This window comes from Budorcas taxicolor, chromosome 1, assembly GCF_023091745.1.
Source record: "Budorcas taxicolor isolate Tak-1 chromosome 1, Takin1.1, whole genome shotgun sequence".
Classification (NCBI taxonomy): domain Eukaryota; kingdom Metazoa; phylum Chordata; class Mammalia; order Artiodactyla; family Bovidae; genus Budorcas; species Budorcas taxicolor.
The window spans coordinates 161,450,222-161,469,328 of NC_068910.1; the positions used below are offsets into that span (position 1 = coordinate 161,450,222).

A 19,107-nucleotide genomic window follows, 5' to 3' on the forward strand; every position below is an offset into this window, starting at 1 on the left:
TTTTCCCCAAGGGAATGCATTTGAACCAGTGTCATCTGCACAAAGTTTTTTCTCTTAAGGTGATTATCCTTCATAGATCCCTTTGTTGGCTTGTATGTTCTTAAACGTATGGTTTATCTAGCTAACCTTTTTGGTTGTATGCATTCTGCAGTTATAGGCCGTTATGGGGCTTTTGCATCAAGGTGGAGGTATGCTTGTATGATGTAATTTTTTGGTAAACTTATATTTTATAATTAAAATTTTGTAAAAAAAAAAAAGTTATTCTAGGAAAGAATCCAGCTTTGCAAAGAAACATTAACTGTAGTTCATCTTTTGTAACTTTCTTTGGTAACCATTTTTTGTAACATCTTTTGAATTGTAACTTCTGATTTTTAAATTTCTACTAAGGGAAAACATATACTTGAAATATTTCTCATTTAAAAAGCTAAAAAGGATGAGTTGAATACTGAGAATAAAAAAATTCATTGAGAGGAGTAAAAGTTTTGAATAACTGAGACTATGATGAAATTTATCAAAATAAACCTCTAAAAATGGCACATATTGCCCAGAAAGGAAAATTATTCTGTAAAAACATTTGTCTTTTAAACATTCTATAAAGGAATTTATAAAATAATTTATAATAAAATTGAAATAAGGTCTCTAAATGTTAGAATGATCAAATTTATAACTGAGGAAAACAATATTCCCAAAGGAGATTTATATCAAACCTCACTGAAGAGATCTTAACACTTAAATACAAATAACCATTAGCTCAGAAAGGAAAAGAGTTTCAAAGTTTGTTCCTTAGTGGACAACATTTTGATTCTCAGGATACAAATTTATACATTCTTCATTCTTGTCATTTTGACTGATAAGCATGAAGAGGTTGAATTCTGCTTTTATTCAGAACAGAACTTGGCAAAGCTAACAGTTGGCATCTAGAAATAAGTTTGCATTTCAGTATTTTCTTTTAATGGATTTTGAAGAGTTTACAATGGATAATGTAACATAAAAACACAGTCTTTAAGGTGTACAGTACCTTCAGAGAAATCAGATTTAATTTGAATTTATGTTCTCAATTTCTAGTTCAGTGGATTGGCTTTTAACAAGTGAAAAATAAAGTTCCTCTCTATGCCTTTTATTTTTCTAATTATTTTTGTTAGGGCAAATCTTGGAGGACTATTGGGGATAGAAATATCAAAAACAGAACACTTGCCTTAAATTAAAGCTAAAAATCTAAGATCTTGTTATTTTCTGCCCTCTATTAATTTTGTGTTTTTTCCTTAAAATTTATGTTACTTAATTTTTGGAATTTTTTTCATGAGAAGAGTAGTTTTCTTTGCTATCACTGCTGTGGTTATATTTGCTATATATGTTTCCATGTTACTTTTCTTTTACTTTTGAGTACCATAGCCTATTTATTACATTGCTGTATTTTTCTCTTACTACCTTTATCAAGTCTATGTTTTTACCATCAGATTTCTTCATGAGTTACTCATTCCTTCACAGTTTCCAGGTTTTTTCAAATGCTTAAAGGTAGAGAGATGTTTACTTCTAAAGAGAAATAATAGGTATCTACTTCTAAATAATAGATGTGAAACTTTCAAACATAAGTGTGAATTTTCAAAGTAAAATCAATATTTTTTTTTAAAGATTTTTCATTGATATTTGGGTATGATAAATAGGATATGATGAGTGTAGATAATTTAGAACTAATAAATGTTTTCCACAGTTTATTTAGGGAAGATGAGGCTGATGTACTTTGAGGTAAGTTTGGCAGCCATTGTTAGTTATAGAATAGTTATGAACTAAAGAGAAATTGTTTCCAAATGATCTTGTGAGCAAAACCTTCACTTCTTTGCTTTATTCAATCTTTTAGTTATTGTACTTATGTTTTTTATGTTGATGGTGCCAGGTGTCTGACCGGTCTGTTTTTGCCTACTTCTTTTATTCTTTATTTTGCCTTCACGTGGGAGATTTAGAATAAAGTATGTATAGTTAGGCTTACTTGTAAAGAATGAAAAGTATTTTATAGGATTGTTTGATGGATTATTTCAGAATATGGATTATTTCAGAATATGCTATTTGTATTTGTCTCTTTTAATCCTTTAAAACTCTTTTCCTGTTTTTTTAAAAATCAGAATTCTATGCATGATCTCCATGATCTTTGATTCCTTAAAAGCTATTGTAGTAGCTGTTTGAAAAACTTGTGACAGCATTAATATTAAAAAGTTTTCAGCACTTAAGGAAAAGATGCCCTTTGTAAGAAGAGTAATTATCTAATAAAGGAATGCTGCATAGAAAAACTGAACTAGTGTAGTTGATAAAACTGTTACTTGTATAATTACCTATGCATCAACATCCCCACCACTCTTCCAAATTAAGGTAATGACCACTGCAGCAGATGCCCCTCACTAGAAGTTTTTTTTGTTTTTACTTTAACCCCCAGGACTTTTTTTTGGATGACTTTCCTTATATTGGACATTATCATCATTTAAGAAAATTTATCATGAACAGATAATAGCAGCTATCATTCTTGCACTGTACAATAACCAACGACTGCTTTCACTACTGAGGATCCAAATACGAGGCAAGGACTCTCCTGGTGAAACAGGTTTTCAGATGCAGGGTTGAGAGCAAATAACTTTTAAAAAATGTTGCCTACTTAGTAGCTGATTCAGATCACAACTCTGAATATTATATTTATATAAAATTAGCAGTAACAATAGGAATTTAAAAATTTTAAAACAAAAGGGAAATTTTTTTCTTAATAGAGTTGAAAAATTAGGAGTTTTTTTGTTTTTGGTTTTTAAATTCTATTGCTGTTGTTAGATATGCCTTTGTAGGTAAAACTTCATAGTCCTTTTTCTCACACATGGTTTATGCTGGTTTCAGAAATCTTGATCATTTTTAATTTCAAATCATCAAACTTTTTCAATAGTTTGATTAAAAATGTTTTTAAGAATGTTACTGAAACTTTTTTGACGTTAGAAATATTAATCACTTTAGGTAAGTTATCTTAAAAACTCACTTTTATAAGCATAAGTAATAAGCTTTGTACATAAAAGAAGGGGGGTAAATTGCTTTGTGGCTTTGCTTTTAGTAACCTGTCTTTCAAAAACAATGGTTCAATAAAAATGAGGACAAATTAAAATACTTGTGTCAGTCTGTTACAAGTGGACATTGAAAATTCATCCTTAATTTTAATAAAAATCAATAGTAGGTTCCATATTTTTTGGTTATAAAGTTCCTTCTCAGAGTGCTTTTGAGTCTGTTTTCCTCAAGTATTGTCTTTACCATTGGATAACAAGGCAGAAATGTAAAAACTTGCTTCTGTAAGTATGGAACAATATTAAAGAAATACAAGTAATATGTCAAATGGCTTAGGATGGGGTGTGTGTGTGTGTGTGAGTGAGATTCCAGGGACAGATATTTTTTGTTTACTTGATAATTAGCTTATAAAAATTCATTAGATTCTTGAGTCGATTAGAAGATTAAAAATGTAATCACATACAATTTTGTAGGTTCTCAGGCATTACTTTTCAAAATTTGCTCTTTAATTTACATAAATACAGTGAAGAAGAGCTTGGGATATAGTCATTTAGGCAGTACATTTCTTTATATAATATGTGTCGTTCTGGAGATTCACCTAACATGCTTTGAAAAATATTAGTATCTGTTTTGATTTATGACAATTGAAAGTTAATAGAAATTTTATTAAACTCTCCAAATAGTTATTTGAGTGTATAAATTTAAAACATTTTTAAAAGTTAACAAAATTTAAAGTAATTCCTGATTCAACTATCACCTTTTGGGAAAACCTTAGTGATTTATAACTTAGGTACTGATCCACAACTTGCTTCCAGTGAAAAATATCATCAGGTATTATGAATCGTCAAGTATTATGAAAAACTTCATTTGAATGATTTTAAAGCTTCTCTTTCAATCGACCAAATAGTCATTTTGTCTTTTACATTTTAAAACACTTAGAATTTATTTTGTTAATTAAATTAGGAACACCTTATTAAATGTGTCTCACAGACATTTTTAGGCAGTGTGGTTTGTCGTCGTAGGTTTATCAAGTAGAAGATGTCTGTGAAGAAGAAATGCCAGAAGAGTCAGAAGACTGTGTCCGGATGGATAGGACGCCGCCGCCACCCACGCTGTCTCCAGCAGCTATAACTGTGGGGAGAGGAGAAGATTTGACTTCTGAACATCCCTTGTTAGGTGAGGAGGTGCCTAAATTTGGGGGAAATTTCTGTTAGACAAATGTTAGTAATGGAAAAAGTTCATTTTTTTTCCACCAGAGATGATCTTAAACTAATTTGTTATATAATAAATTGCAGCAAAACATAGATTAGAATTCAAGAGCTTTTTTTGATGAAAAACAATTAGAGCAATTGATGAGGAACTGCCCAAATCAAAAACACGTTTGTCTTTGAAGTTGTAGTTGTACAGATGTGTTTCATATGCTCTTTCAGATTTATTTGTCAAGCTATTTCTAGCATAAAAATTAGAACAAGGCAAAGTTTATTAGAAAATTTCAGTTACACTGTCCAAAAATCACAAAGCATTTGAAGTTATGTCTGACATTCCTCATAATTTCTTGTGATTCAGATTGAGTAAATGCTTTTAAAAGTGTTGGTTTCTGGATAGTACTTAAATTAAGCTACTCTGATTCTTACTAGAGACATGGATTAAAACATTCCTAACACCTTCAAATTCTTATTCACTACTTTAGAACTACTTATGAGTTCAAGTTAATCCTCTCTGTTCTCTGCACATTATCAAAGTGACTGTGAATCCTAGCTACTTCACTAAAACATTATGATGTATAGCCCAGTATCTAAGTCCTAAAACAGATATATTCTGGGTTAGGAGTTTTTTTTTTTTTAATTTTGAATATTTTATTTAGATCAGGGCGTGGCAAATGGTAGGTCACGCTTCAGATCTTTCTGCTACATGTTTTGGTATGGCGCACGAGCCAAGGATAGTTCTAAAATTTTTAAACGTTCGGAAAAAAAAAATCAAAGAGTTAATTCATGTCATGTGAAGATTATGTGAAATTCAAATTTCATTGTCCATAAATAAAATTCTGTGCAACGTAGCCACATTCATTTGTTCAGATGTTATCTATGGCTACCTTTATACTACTACAGCAGAGAGGGGTCATTGCAGAGAACATATGTCTTTTATAAAAATGTTTACTGACCCCTCACCCAGATAATGCTAATCTTGATTCAGGCTTTGTTGTAAGTATTCTGTCCTGTTGAATATCTGATCACCTTCATGATCATGTTTAGTTGAGAGGAACCAATGTTATCAGGCACGGAAACAAACTATAATGGGGCACTTACTTAGCCTCTCCTTCTTCAGCATGCCACATCTCTAACCCTTCTCTTCTTTCTAGCTTTTATTTCTTACTGCCAATGTGAATCTCCAGAAAGCAAGGAGCTAGAAAACCAATTTTACTCCAACTTTTTCTCCTTCCTGAAAAACAAAAAACATTTAGTCAATAAAATTATGAAAAATATTTAAGACAAATTCAGTATCATTGCCTTTGCTTATTCAAAATAATACCTCAAAAGACAGATCTAAGGAAACTTACCTATAGTACTAAATCTTTGTAGTTTTTGTATACTGAAAATGGATTCATGTTGCTGCAGATCTCTTGGGAGTTTTTATTTAAAGGCAGAAATATATATTTCACTGGATACTAACCCTGCATTGTGACTGTGATTCAGTTGCCTAATAAGCATTACTAATGGTACTCAAGAAAATTTAAATACTTTGGAAGTATTGAATCTCAACAATATCTTCACATTATTTCCTTAGAAATATAATCTGAGATCCTGCCAGACATATTCCTCTGGCTAAATTGCCTCAGTAAACTATAAATTTTTGAATCTTCCTTTAATTTTCTTCATGCTTAACTACTTTTCTGTAGTATATGAGAGGGAAAAGCAAGTACAGATTGCTCATCAAATCATATAATAAACTAACCTATAAAAATAGAGGGACTTGTTTCCACCAGGATTGAGTCTTCATAAGTCTTTAAGAATTCTTAAAGCATCCATAAAGGACTTCCCTGGTGGTACAGTGGACAAGAATCCACCTGCCAGTGTAGGAGACACGGGTTCCATCCCTAATCCAGGAAGATTCCACGTACGGTGGAGCAGCTGAGCCTGTGCACCACAGCTGCTGAGGCTGGACTCTAGAGACTGTGAGCCACAACTCATGAAGCCTCGCACCTAGAGTCTGTGCTTCGCAGTAAGAGAAGCCACCGCAATGAAAACTGGCACTCACCACAACTAGAGAAGGCCACGCAAAGCAGCAAAGGCCCAGTGCAGCCAAAAATAAGTAAATTAAAAGCATCTATAAAAAAGTAGAACAAACTCATTGGTTTCACCCAGGAAATGAAACTACAAACAGGCAGAGTAACTTGTGGCAAAGTCTTTATCTGTTAACTTGGGGTTTCTCAATTCACAGTTGTCTTAAATCTAGAGAGGATAATAATTGCGTTTGTTCTACTGTGTTGTGCTTTTTATTTTAACAGCTGATTATGAACTGGCATGTAAACATTCTTCATAAAGTCAGTAACTCATAAGTTTTCAACAAAACTTAGGTCTATTTGTATATATGATCCAAAAATCAGTTAGAACATATATACCAAGCAGTATTTTCTGAAAAAAACCATTATACTTAATGCAGTATCTATACACCTGTAAGGGGACATTACATTTTTCTTGTTTTTCAGCTTTCCATAGATTTGTATTTCCCTTCCAACAGAAAAGTTGCTTTCCAGTTCCTGTTCAGAATTATCTTTTATCCCTTTTACTCTAGGAGTGTATGTGAAAATTAGGTATGTGGGATAGGATTTTTATGGAGTTTTTCAGTCTTGTAATACATGTGTACAATTGTATATTTGTTCCTGGAAATAAGCAAATCAGTATTTCCTGCTGACTTTTAGTTTTTAATGAGGGATTGTGTGACTTTAAATAGGTTTTCTAGTACAGTTTATCCTGGTGGATTATTTGGTGGAACAAGGTTAATTTATGGATATAATATTGCTGTGATAAATAAGCTATATAGTAATATTAATTACATCAAAGTTACTAGGTGTGAACCATTAGCTTTTCCTTTTCTGACACTACCAGTTATCACTGCACTGTTTCATTAGTGGAAATTTTTATCTGTTTGTCTTTGGCTGTGCTGGTTCTTCATTGCTGTGTGTGGGCTTCCTCTAGTTGTGGCGAGTGGGGGCTACTCTTCTTTGTGTTACAAGGACTTCTCTTTGCAGTGGCTTCTCTTGTTGCAGAGCATTGACCAAGATGCTCAGGCTCAGCAGTTGTGGTGCACAGGCTTAGTTGCCCTGCAGCATGTGGGGTCTTTCTGGGCCAGGGATCAAACCTGTGTCCCCAACAATGGCAGGTGGATTTTTAACCACTGGACCACCAAAGAAGCCTCTGAAATTTTTATTTGATAGGGATTTTTCTTTCTTCTGTACCTAACTGGGCTATGTTTGACCATCTTTGATAGTGATATCAATTCTTTTCATACTTAATGGTGGAGAGGAGTTACCATAGGAGTTAAAAGCATTGTCTGTGTTAGTAACCCAGCTCTACTACTTACTAGCTACATGTCTTTAGGCAAGTTAATCTTTTTTTTTTTTTTCCTCCACATCTATAAATGGAGATAATAACAGTACTTACCCATAGGCTTGGAGAAGGAAATGGCAACCCACTCCAGTATTCTTGCCTAGAGAATCCCGTGGACAGAGGAGCCTGGTGGGCTGCTATCCATGGAGTCGCACAGAGTCAGACACGACTGAAACGACTTAGCATGCATGCATGCATTGGAGAAGGAAATGGCAACCCACTCCAGTGTTCTTGCTTGGAGAATCCCAGGGACAGAGGAGCCCGGTGGGCTGCCGTCTATGGGGTCGCACAGAGTCAGACATGACTGAAGTGACTTAGCAGCAGCACCCATAAGGCTAGCTAGGATTAAATGTGTTACAACGTGTAAAGACATTTATACATGTAAGTGCTGGCACATAAGTGCTCAGTAAATAGTGGTATTATCTTTACCACATGCCCCTTTTTTTTGTTGTTGTTACTTCTCTCAGCCATCTTGTACTCACTGGTATTCCTGGCTATCACCTGGTTCCATCTCTCCACTTTGGTACAGCTTAGTAAAGGTTCAGTGCTAACAAATGGGTAGGTAAAGTCTCTGTCGTAGGCTATGGATCTGTCTTATTGTGGTCGTCGGAGCTTGCCTGGGAAAAATCAAAGTGAACTAGCCCAGCATTTTGCAATTGCCTGGTACTGCAGTGTTCCTACAAAGTGACATGTACAGTGTCATTGAAGATTTGTTAAAAATAGCAACAGCAAAGAACATTTGTGCATGGTTGTGGATTACTTGAAATAAAGGTAATGCCCTGTATATTTTATTATAATTTCTATTTATTCTATCAATTTCATGATCTTTTTTTCTTAAGCATATTCTCCCCTCCCTAGTACCATTTGGAATATATGAATAGAAACATAGGAAATTTAATAACTGTAGCTTAAAATTTTAAAAAATTTAAAAATAATTGTTCATAAGTTGACATTCTAAAACATTTTCATGTCTTATCAGACAGTTCTTTTTAACCAGAGTTGGAATGCTAACTTTGAGCAAGTTGTTGCCTTCCGCTGTAAATGGGGATAGGAGTACATATCTCATAAGGTTATTGTGGAGATTTCCAGGTAGTGCTACTGGTAAGGAACCCACCTGCCACTGCAGGAGACACAAGAGGTACAGGTTCGATCCCTGGCTTGGGAAGATCCCCTGGAGGAGGAAATGGCAACCCACTCTGTTATTCTTAGCTGGAGAATCCCATGGACAGAGAAGCCTGGTGGGCTACAGTCCGTAGGGTCTCAAAGAGTCAGATACTACTGAAGCGACTTAGCATGAATTGTGGAGAGATGAGATAATAAATATAAGGGTCTCAGAATTTTGTTTTAAAACATAAGACATTAAACTGTTACTGTTATTAATGTTCTCCAGTTTTCTTTCATATTTGCCTGGGCAGAATGGTACAGATTTAAAAAGTGACTTTTTTTTTTTTTTTTTCCAGAGCAAGTAGAATTACCTGCAGTGGCATCAGTCAGTGCTTCAGTAATTAAATCTCCTTCAGATCCTTCACATGTTTCTGTTCCTCCACCTCCGCTCTTACTTCCAGCTGCTACCACAAGAAGTAATAGTACATCTATGCCCAGTAGCGTACCTAGTGTTGAAAACAAACCTCCACAGGCTATTGTAAAGCCACAGATCTTGACCCATGTTATTGAAGGTTTTGTGATTCAGGAGGGATTGGAGCCATTTCCTGTAAGTAGCAAGCAAATTTGCATTTTCAAAATTATTCACGTAGCATAATTTTAAAATGTATGATCTATTGGTCTCTAATGTATTTTCTCTAATAAAAAGCTTACTTCAAAAGTTATTAATCTCCCTGGAGAGGGAAATGGCAGTGCACTCCAGTATTCTTGCCTGGGAAATCCCATGGACAGAGGAGCCTGGAGGGCCACAGACCATGGGGTCAAAAAAAAAAAAAGAGAATTTCTTTCTGTCTATTCTTTGTATATTTCCATATATATCAATAGTTCAAGAATTTTATGCTAGCTATTTAGATGTATAAGATGGAAGCAAACAGTTTCAGGGTATAAGGATATTAGTTAAATAATTTTTAGAGAAGGCAATTAGATGTTCACTCTGAAGGAAACTTTCAATTTTTCCCCTTTAAGGGGATTGAAATGACACGAGAAGTGCATTATTTTCTTTTAAAATGTGTTTCTTGTATAATGTGATACTTGAGAACTTTAACTTGGATACAGAAAATAGTAACTTCCAATGATCTTATTCATCTGAAGTTATCCAGTTGATGGTTTTTAATTAGCAAATATATTTTCTCATTTTTTAAATCTAAGGCTTCAATCAGATTTTATAAATGCTTCAAAATGTACACATCAGAATTGAGATGCTGTATCCTATCACTAAAAGTAATTTGATTTGAGACTAGCTATACGTTACAGCTACGTTAGCTACATTACATGTTGTGTTTAGAAATGAACATTTTTCCTTAGGAAATATACCAAGACAAATGGCCAAAATCAAAGCCCCAAACAAAGACACGAGAAAACAAAATTAAGTATTTTGAAGCCCTTTGAAGCATCTGATTTTTCAGATTCATAGGTAGGGCATTATAACTGCACAGTGATAGTTGACTATAGCCAGTTGCCTTTGTTTTCAGTTTACTGTGTGTAGGATCTAAGAACCAAAACTGGGATCTAAGAACCTCTGATATAATGAGTGGAGAAACAGTCTTTTCTCCCTGTTCTCAGAGATTGGATCCTGGCTCTGCCATATACTGAATGTGTAATCTTTGTCAGGCCACTCAACCTTTTTGAAATTCATTTGCTCATACAGCAAATGGAGATGATACTTTGCTCTTACGGTTACTGTGAAGACTAAATGTTTGTAACTGTTCTATGTAGTAATATGTATTATTTTTTCACTGAAAATTTGGAAAATGTACAGAGCAAATAGTAATACCACAAAATGTATTTTAATATATATATTTTCGTATGATCAGGACTATAATTGTATATGTAGTTCAGATTCCCTTTCTTTTGATTACAAAATTTTTTGACCACACCTTTCTTCTTACCTCTTGTGAGATCTTAGTTCCCCAACCAGAGACTGAACTTGGGTCCTTGGCATTGAAAGTGCAGTATCCTAACCACTGGACTGCCAGGGAATTCCTTACAGATCAGCTTCTTTTGCTTAGTGTAGCTTGAACATTTATTTTCTCATTTGATTAATAGTACTTTGGAAACCTTTTGAAAGGTTACCTAATATTTCACTTTCTGGACAGTCATAATTTATATAATCCTTCAGTTACAGTTGCTCCTTCCCCCCCACCTCCCGCCCCAAATATCCACAGGTTTCAGACTGGGGAGTCAACCCAATTGTAGATCAAGAATCTAGAAAAAAAAGAAATCTAGAAAATTCCAAATAGTAAAACTTGAATTGATCATGCACAGGCAGCTATTTACTTCATATTTACATTGTTTTCGATATTATCAGTAATCTAGAGATGATTTAAAGGGCTTCCCTGTGACTCAAGTGGTAAAGAATTTGCCTGCAATGCAGGGGACTTGGGTTCAATCCCTGGGTTGGAAAGATCCCTTGGAGAAGGAAATGGCAACCCATTCCAGTATTCTTGCTGATTTAAACCACACGGCACAATGCATAGGTTATATGCAAATAACGCTCCATTTATACATAAGGGACTTGAGCATCTGTGTTTTTTTGTACCCTGTGGAGTCCTGGAATCAATCCCCTGCAGATACTGAGGGACATCTATACTGTTGGACATTTAGGTTTCCATTTTTTTTGCTGTTCAAAGGAATATTCTTGTATGTAAATTATCCACATTTGAAATATTATTTCTTTAGCATAAATTCCCAGAAGTATAGGTATTAGATCACATTACATATGTATTCATAAGACTCTTGATATATATTGGCAAATCATTTTCTGGAAGAGTATTTAAATTTATTCATATACCCTAAGTGTATACTCTCATCAGCACTCAATAGTGGTTTTTTCAGCAATAATTTCCACTGTTTTTATTTGAGACATAATTATATATACAAACTGAAATAAACACAATTTAAAAGGTTATGGGTTGAGAATTCCCTGGTGATCCAGTGGCTAGGACTTGGTGCTTTCACTGCAGGGGCGTTCAATCCCTGCAAACGAGGCCCAATAAAAAGTTTATGGGTGATTATTCTCCAGGGTAACATGTAAAAAGTTCCAATAAGCTGCTGTTCACTATGTATGAAAAATGATGGAGACTTGACCAGCATTCTCAAATAGAATCAAAGGTTCTGTTTTTTAAGATTAGCTGAGGGTTCCCTAGTAAATCAGTAAATACTTTTGTTGTAGATTATTTTTGCTGAAAGCATTTCTAAAGTAAGTAGTTTTCATGACTTAAATTGGTGTACTGAACATAAGTGACTATATTTTTGTTGATTTTGGATGTTAATGTTTGAGGAATTTTCCATTTCTATTTGTGATTAAAATAGGTTACTTAACTAGGAGTCAGGAGACTTGAGTTCTAGTCCTGTTTCTGCTGTTACCAAGAAATCACCTGCACACTTTGAATATTAGTTCCCTTATCTTAAAATACAGTAATGATCTATCCTGAGGAAAGAATCCTATAAATAAAAAGTTTTGTACATGAAAAATCAATCTTAAAGGTTGTTGCAGAAGAAGGTAAAGGTAATTATAATCACAATTTATTACTGATTTTTTTAAAAGATTTTTTTTAGCCTACCCACCTAAACAAAGACCCTTGGTTCCATTTGACTGAGACTTTGGTCATACTGCTCATGAGCTGTGATATAAAGTGTTTAGGCAACCTGAACATAACCTTTTCTCAAGAAGTAAATGAATGGATCTGATTATTGTACAAGTAAATTATCACAGATCCTATTAATTTCAAGAGACTTTTAAACTAAATTATTTCTGAAGGTCTTTAAAAAGATCGTTTCATTTTGTTCTGTCTTTTAAAGGTGAGTCGTTCATCTTTGCTTATTGAACAGCCTGTGAAAAGAAGGCCTGTTTTGGATAATCAGGTGATAAATTCTGTGTGTGTTCAGCCAGAGCTACAGAATAATGCAAAGCATGCAGATAATTCATCTGACACAGAGATGGAAGACATGATTGCTGAAGGTTTGTGGATTTTTGTTTAAGATACTCTTTAACTTTGGCATTTATTACTTGAATCAGAACATGGATTTTTATCATACACAGATTTTTCCCTTGGAAGTATTTACTTTTATTCTCATATAATGCATTATTTGACTAAAATAATGGGAACTCGAACCAGACTCTTAATGACCATTTAATTAAAATAACAAGATTGGTGTTAATTTTTATAATACCAGTTTGACCTTTGAAGGAGTGTGAGTGGGAAAATTTCTGTTATATATGAAACCAGTTCAAAATTTTAGGATCAAAACAACCAATCTTCTTCTTTAAATAGACTTTATTAAATGACTATTTTACTGAGCTTGTTTAAAAATTTAGAGCTTCCAGGTTGTTTGGTTTTAGATTTTATGTATTCTTATGTTTGATATCAGGTGGGTATTAACAGTTGTGTTAAGTCTTCAATCAAAAGATGATTAAATTTGTTCAAGGAGGAAAATACCACTAAATCTTCTTAGTGTCCAAGAATCTTTTTTTTTAATAGGCCTTGTTCTACCAGTGAATATTTCATTAAAGTTAAAGTGGTATGCAAAATGACTTCAGGAAAACAAACACAAATGCAAAAATGATGTTTTTTATTGATTCTGATCATGGCTCTGCAGTAGATACTGTTCAATTAAATAGCATGTAGTATGGTCGGGGCTCTACAATTGTGAATTAATTAACATCTGTGTCTAAGTAATTATCCTCAAAATATTAGTGTATTTCATCTAAATTTATTCACTTTGCAAATGTTTACTGAATATGTACTGTGAGCCTGTACTTTGCTGAATTAAGTGAAATAGCATGCTCGTAAGCAAAATAGATATTGACTTGGCTCACAGTTTTCCTAATTAAGAGGAAGGCATCTCTGTCATTATTGGTAATATACGGACTGTTGCAATGTTTTTATCACTGTTTTACTTGTTATTTGAATAGCAAAGAACTGATAGTGTAAAATTTTTTACTGCTAACTTATGTTGAGTTCAGTTTGATTTTTTTATTTAAAAGAATGTTAAATGTGAAAAACTTCAAACATACTTAAAATTAGAGCTGTATAATGAATCTCAGCTCACCCAGACTCAATATTATTACCCAGTTTTAAACATTATTTTGCGAAGTTAGCTTCATGCAACCCTTTGTTTTTTTCCTCCTACATTCCCCGTTCTCTTTTTCTCTATCACTTTTTCTCTTTCCCTTTTCTTCCTCTGTTTAAAAACAAATCATAGTTCTTGTTTTTTACTAGTACATACTTCAGTGTGCATCTATAAAATGTACATTTTAATGCTTTGTTACCCAAAACAATGTTAATAATAATTCTTTGTCATCTAGTACCTGGTTCATATTCAAATTTCCTCAATTGTTTATAATTACTTAAATAGTGTAAATGTCCTTTTATAGTTATTTTGTTCAAATCAGGGTTCAGAAAGTGCCCGGTGGTGGTTTAGGAGTAAAGAGGTAATCACTCAGTTGTGTCCGACTCATTGCAACCCCATGGACTGTCTGTCCAGACTCCTCTGTCCATGGGATTCTCCAGGCAAGAATATTGGAGTGGTTGCCATTCCCTTCTCCAGGGGATCTTCTACACCCAGGGACTGAAACTGGGTTTCCTGTGTCACAGGCAGGATTCTTTACCAACTGACACCAGGGAAGCCCTTTGTTGTTAGGAATTTAATTTCATTGAATTCCTACATACTTGCTTTTATTATAGTTACGCATACTATTTATCTGAGAATTTTTCATTTGAGGTGAAGAGTAGTAAAGACAAATGTACAGGGATTTTTTTTTCTTGCCTATGTAAGTGTATAAACAAAAGTTTTCTAGGTTAATAAGCTATATAATGTGCCCTCTTATGTGCGCATATTGGAGAAAAATGGAAAACTGCCTAGGAAACTTCACAGCATACTTTGTGATGCTCATGGTTTATAATATAATACGTATAAAACATACGGTGGACTGTGCTAGAACATCAAGGAGCTTTTGATCTAGTTCAGTTCAGTCGCTCAGTCATGTCTGACTCTCTGCGACCCCATGAATCGCAGCACGCCAGGCCTCCCTGTCCATCACCAACTCCCGGAGTTCACTCAGATTCACGTCCATCGAGTCTGTGATGCCATCCAGCCATCTCATCCTCGGTCATCCCCTTCTCCTCCTGCCCCCAATCCCTCCCAGCATCAGAGTCTTTTCCAATGAGTCAGCTCTTCGCATGAGGTGGCCAAAGTACTGGAGTTTCAGCTTTAGCATCATTCCTTCCAAAGAAATCCCAGAGCTGATCTTCAGAATGGACTGGTTGGATCTCCTTGCAGTCGATCTAGTAGGAAGTAGCAATCTCTACAACAGAAAGATAACTAAGAAGCAGCATATGCTAGGTATTAAGTGAATTATATAGACAGTAAGAACATGGCACTGTAAAGCTGGATGATATTAATGCCAGACTGGTGAGTTTTCTGTGAAGAGGGGTTTGATTTGGGTCTTGGCTGATAAAGCATAGATTTAAGATAACAGAAAGAACCTCTCAGGTTAGCATACCACGAATAAACGCACAGAAGATGTGCAAGTGCTCAGTAACTTTAGGAGGGGGCAGTGAAGAGTAGGCAGTTGGGTTAGAGAAGATAGTGGGCAGTAAGGCAGAGCCAGATTCTAGCGTATCTTGAGATTCGATTATGGAGTTAGGAGTTATTTTGCTGTCAAGAGGATGATTACTGAAAATTTTTAGGCAGGTGACATGAAAAAATGTTTTTGAAACTGCTGGTCATGTTGGATGAATAGTAGAGGTTTGGCATATAATTGATACTTGTAGTCACGGTGGGAAGGGAAAGGAAAGAATTGATGGCAGACAAGGCAAAGGGTAGTTTTAACGAACAGGATACCAGAGTAAGGAAAAGGAAGGTTTAAAGATGATTAATCTTTGCAATGAATAATAAATAAGCCATAGAAATCTAATGCACAGTATAATGAATATTGACAATATTGTACTATAATCATCAGTCTAACTTAAGCTAAAACTTAATTATCCCAATGACTAAAAAGATAAAAATGTAATGTGATAGAAATGTTCAGAATTTCTACTGAGCCAGTCATTTGTATAAATGTATCAAATTAACGTCTTGTACACCTAAAGTTTACATAGTATTATATGTTAACTGTGGATTAAAAAAGATGAATCTATTTCATAGTGGAGATACATTTACTGAAAATGTATCAGTTTTTAAAATACTTCATAATTTCCCATGGTAATTTTATTAAGTATTTCTGATGGGAAGTACTAGAGGGTGAAATGGTGGGGTCATTTATTTAGTGGCTTTGGCTTTATGAGTGTATGCCATTTAATTCAGTATAAAAAACTTAATGTAATGATTATTCTTTTTTTAAAGGATAAACTGTATCTGTTTGGACTGGTTGTATAACCAGAATCTCCATCTAAAATGTGATTTATCAAAATGTCTGATGTCTTCCCTGGTAAATCATCATGCTGATGATGGTTTCTGTCTCATTGCCTTCTTACTGCTGATCATCACATGATCTCAAGTCTTCAGGAAAACTGAAAAGTAATTCCTCTTTGCACAAAAAAAATTGGGGATCTTTATTAGTTAGGATATGTGTTTGGCCACTCCATTAGACACCCAGAGTAATACCTGGTTAAATGAGCTGACACTAGGGAATTGCCAGCTGTTTCTGTATAGAATCCCATCTTTATTATCTCAAGCAGTAGTTTTTTGAAACTTACTTGGCTCTGTAATTTTTTATCTACAAATGTGAAAAAGTAGCCTTGGTAACATTCCCAAATTTGTTGAAATTCTGACCAAAATTAGAACTGGACTTGTTTGAATCTGTTAATGTTCCTCTCATCTTTATGAGAAATAAAACTGATGAAACTTTTTGTCAGGTTGTTAACCCTTAGACCATACCTGTTTGGGATCTTGCGTCTCTCCTCAGCAAAAACATTTCCTTTTCCTTCATAAGGTTGCCTAACCTATTATCAAGTGTTGCATATTTTTATGTTAATTAATTAAAGGTTTTGAAATAAAGCTTTCAGTAGAGTCAAAATGAAACGGCCCAAAGAATGGGTTCTTTGGGGCTGGATTGGTGGTCAGATGAGAGGTTCTGTATCTAGTACAGGCTTTTCAAGGTCAGATCTGGTTATAGGCATGACAAGCTAGAAACAGTACTCCTGGAAGTTATCACACTAGGTCCCAGGAATGTGTTGTGGGGCAGAGCTGTGTGAAAGCCATCTCTGGGTCATTGGAAGAAACAGTTTTTACTTGACTTGGTTTGAGACTCTTTGTTCCTCATTGGCACTAAATAGAGGAGTTGCTTATGAAGATAGTCCTGAGAATTTCTTTGAGATGATCATTTGCTAGTTTATGACTTGATTGGTCATGACAGTGTCTTTGGATGTCCCTTGACACTTCAAATATTTCACAGTGTGTTTTTGCTGCCTTCACTTAATTTAGGATTTTGCCATTTGCTTCTCCAGTAACACTGGGATAAAACGATCCTTGAACGTATGAGTGCATGTTCACGTCTACATTTCAGAGTCCCTTTCTTCATCTTAACAAGTCTTGGTTAAGTGAATAATATAGAAAAGCACATAAAGAGCTCATAGCTAAAAGCTTTAGTTAGAGTTCCTTTTTTTGGTATATTTTATGACTCAGCATAGGAATTATGCTGATGCATGAAAATAGTAAAATAGGGTGATTTAAAGAACTAAACAGTTTTCATTGAAGTGTTTACTTGTTATAGGTCTTGGTACTCCTAATTCTTACGTGGAATATAGGAAGTGGACCTGTCACTTTTTTATGCTTGATACCTGTTAGGCATTCATGTAATCTTCACTGCATTTCTTTGGGGAAGGTATCATAAGCCCCGTTTTACAGATGAGAAAACTGTGGGTCTTGAAGATTAAGTTGCTTGTTTATAGGTGACTGCTGCTGGATACTTGAGGATGTAGGTGGGAAGTTTCTTTAGGTCCTGTGGTATGACTCAAAGAAAGTTATGGATACAGAGGTAGAGGAAGGACATTCTTAATTAACAGAGAGCACCCTGACAAAAAAAGAGCAGAGGTTAGAAATTATAAAACTATTGATGATTTTGAAGGTAAATGTAAATTATTTTAATATAACTAAAAGGGACTTTTATAATTAGATAAATACATCTTTATATATTCTGTTGTACACTGTAGATCTTAGAGAGTGTTAACTATTTTAAATGCTTCCCTGAAATCAGACATCAAAGTCTTCTTTTTGGAGTCCTCATTTTCTCCAGGTAGAATTGTGTTCTTTGCTATGTATATTATACATAGCACAATGTATCAAAATTCATATACTATGTAATACTTTTTGGAAGGTAGTGACTTTATTTGCACATTTTATGTAGGTTGGATTCTTTGCAAATCAACCTTTAAAAAGGTATTATTTATTTATATAGAGAAAACTCCGTAAGATTTTTATGCAGGAGCTGGAGGGAATTGGTGGAAGTGGTTGTTTTGGGGGGCTTTGCCTTGCCAAAGTGGCTGTGGATTGAAAAGTTAAGACCATTCCTTTTAAGTCTCCTGTAGGGTCTGAACACTAGCAGCATCTGACCAAAGTAGAAGCTAAAAGAAAATTTGCCACAATTAAGTTTTTGGAATTTTTTTCGTTGTTTTTTTCTTTTTTAGAGACATTAGAAGAAATGGACAGTGAGTTGCTCAAGTGTGAATTCTGTGGAAAGATGGGGTATGCTAATGAATTTCTTCGGTCAAAACGATTCTGCACTATGTCATGTGCCAAAAGGTATTTCTGTTCTCAAGTTTCCTAGAGTACAAGGTAAAAACTGCTGTAACAAAACTAAAAAACGTGCAGCGTTTACCATTAGTCACAATTAGGTACTGTAGAAGAATAATATCAAATAGACATTATCTGGAGCTACTTTGCTATTTAGTTGTTAAATTTTACTTGGCGAAAACTGTATTCATAACACATATAGCATAATCTAATGACATATAGCATAATCTAATATTGAAGTAGCAATCTCCAGGTGGTAAGAATATGGTTAGGAGAATCCCTCCTGTGAATACACTGCTAGTCCTTTGTTTTAACAATATTGAAATACCTGGATTTACTTTGTTATATTTTAAAATGTTTCATTTCTTTTAACCATATCCTGTTTATTTTAGGGTTTAAAGTGGGACATCTGTAGCATAAATTCTCCACATTGTTATATTACTTGATAACAAAAATGCCTGTCTTTTCTAAAGGTTTTTTCAGTAATATTATAGGTAAATAGTACTACTGTCAAAAAGCCTTTTTAGTATCTTCATTGATCTAGTCACAAATTTAGTTTAAAGAAAGCCTC

General features: G+C 34.3%; 1 protein-coding gene across 1 annotated transcript in view; it reads left to right on the plus strand.

The window, feature by feature from the left end:
- PHC3 (polyhomeotic homolog 3) overlaps positions 1-19,107 on the plus strand; it is a 70,979-nt gene that overhangs the window by 42,270 nt on the left and 9,602 nt on the right. The window contains exons 9-13 of the mRNA XM_052638373.1: positions 12-59; positions 4,053-4,206; positions 9,098-9,348; positions 12,600-12,759; positions 18,431-18,545. Coding sequence (XP_052494333.1) covers positions 12-59; positions 4,053-4,206; positions 9,098-9,348; positions 12,600-12,759; positions 18,431-18,545 — 728 coding nt within the window. The remainder of the gene's footprint in view (positions 1-11; positions 60-4,052; positions 4,207-9,097; positions 9,349-12,599; positions 12,760-18,430; positions 18,546-19,107) is intronic.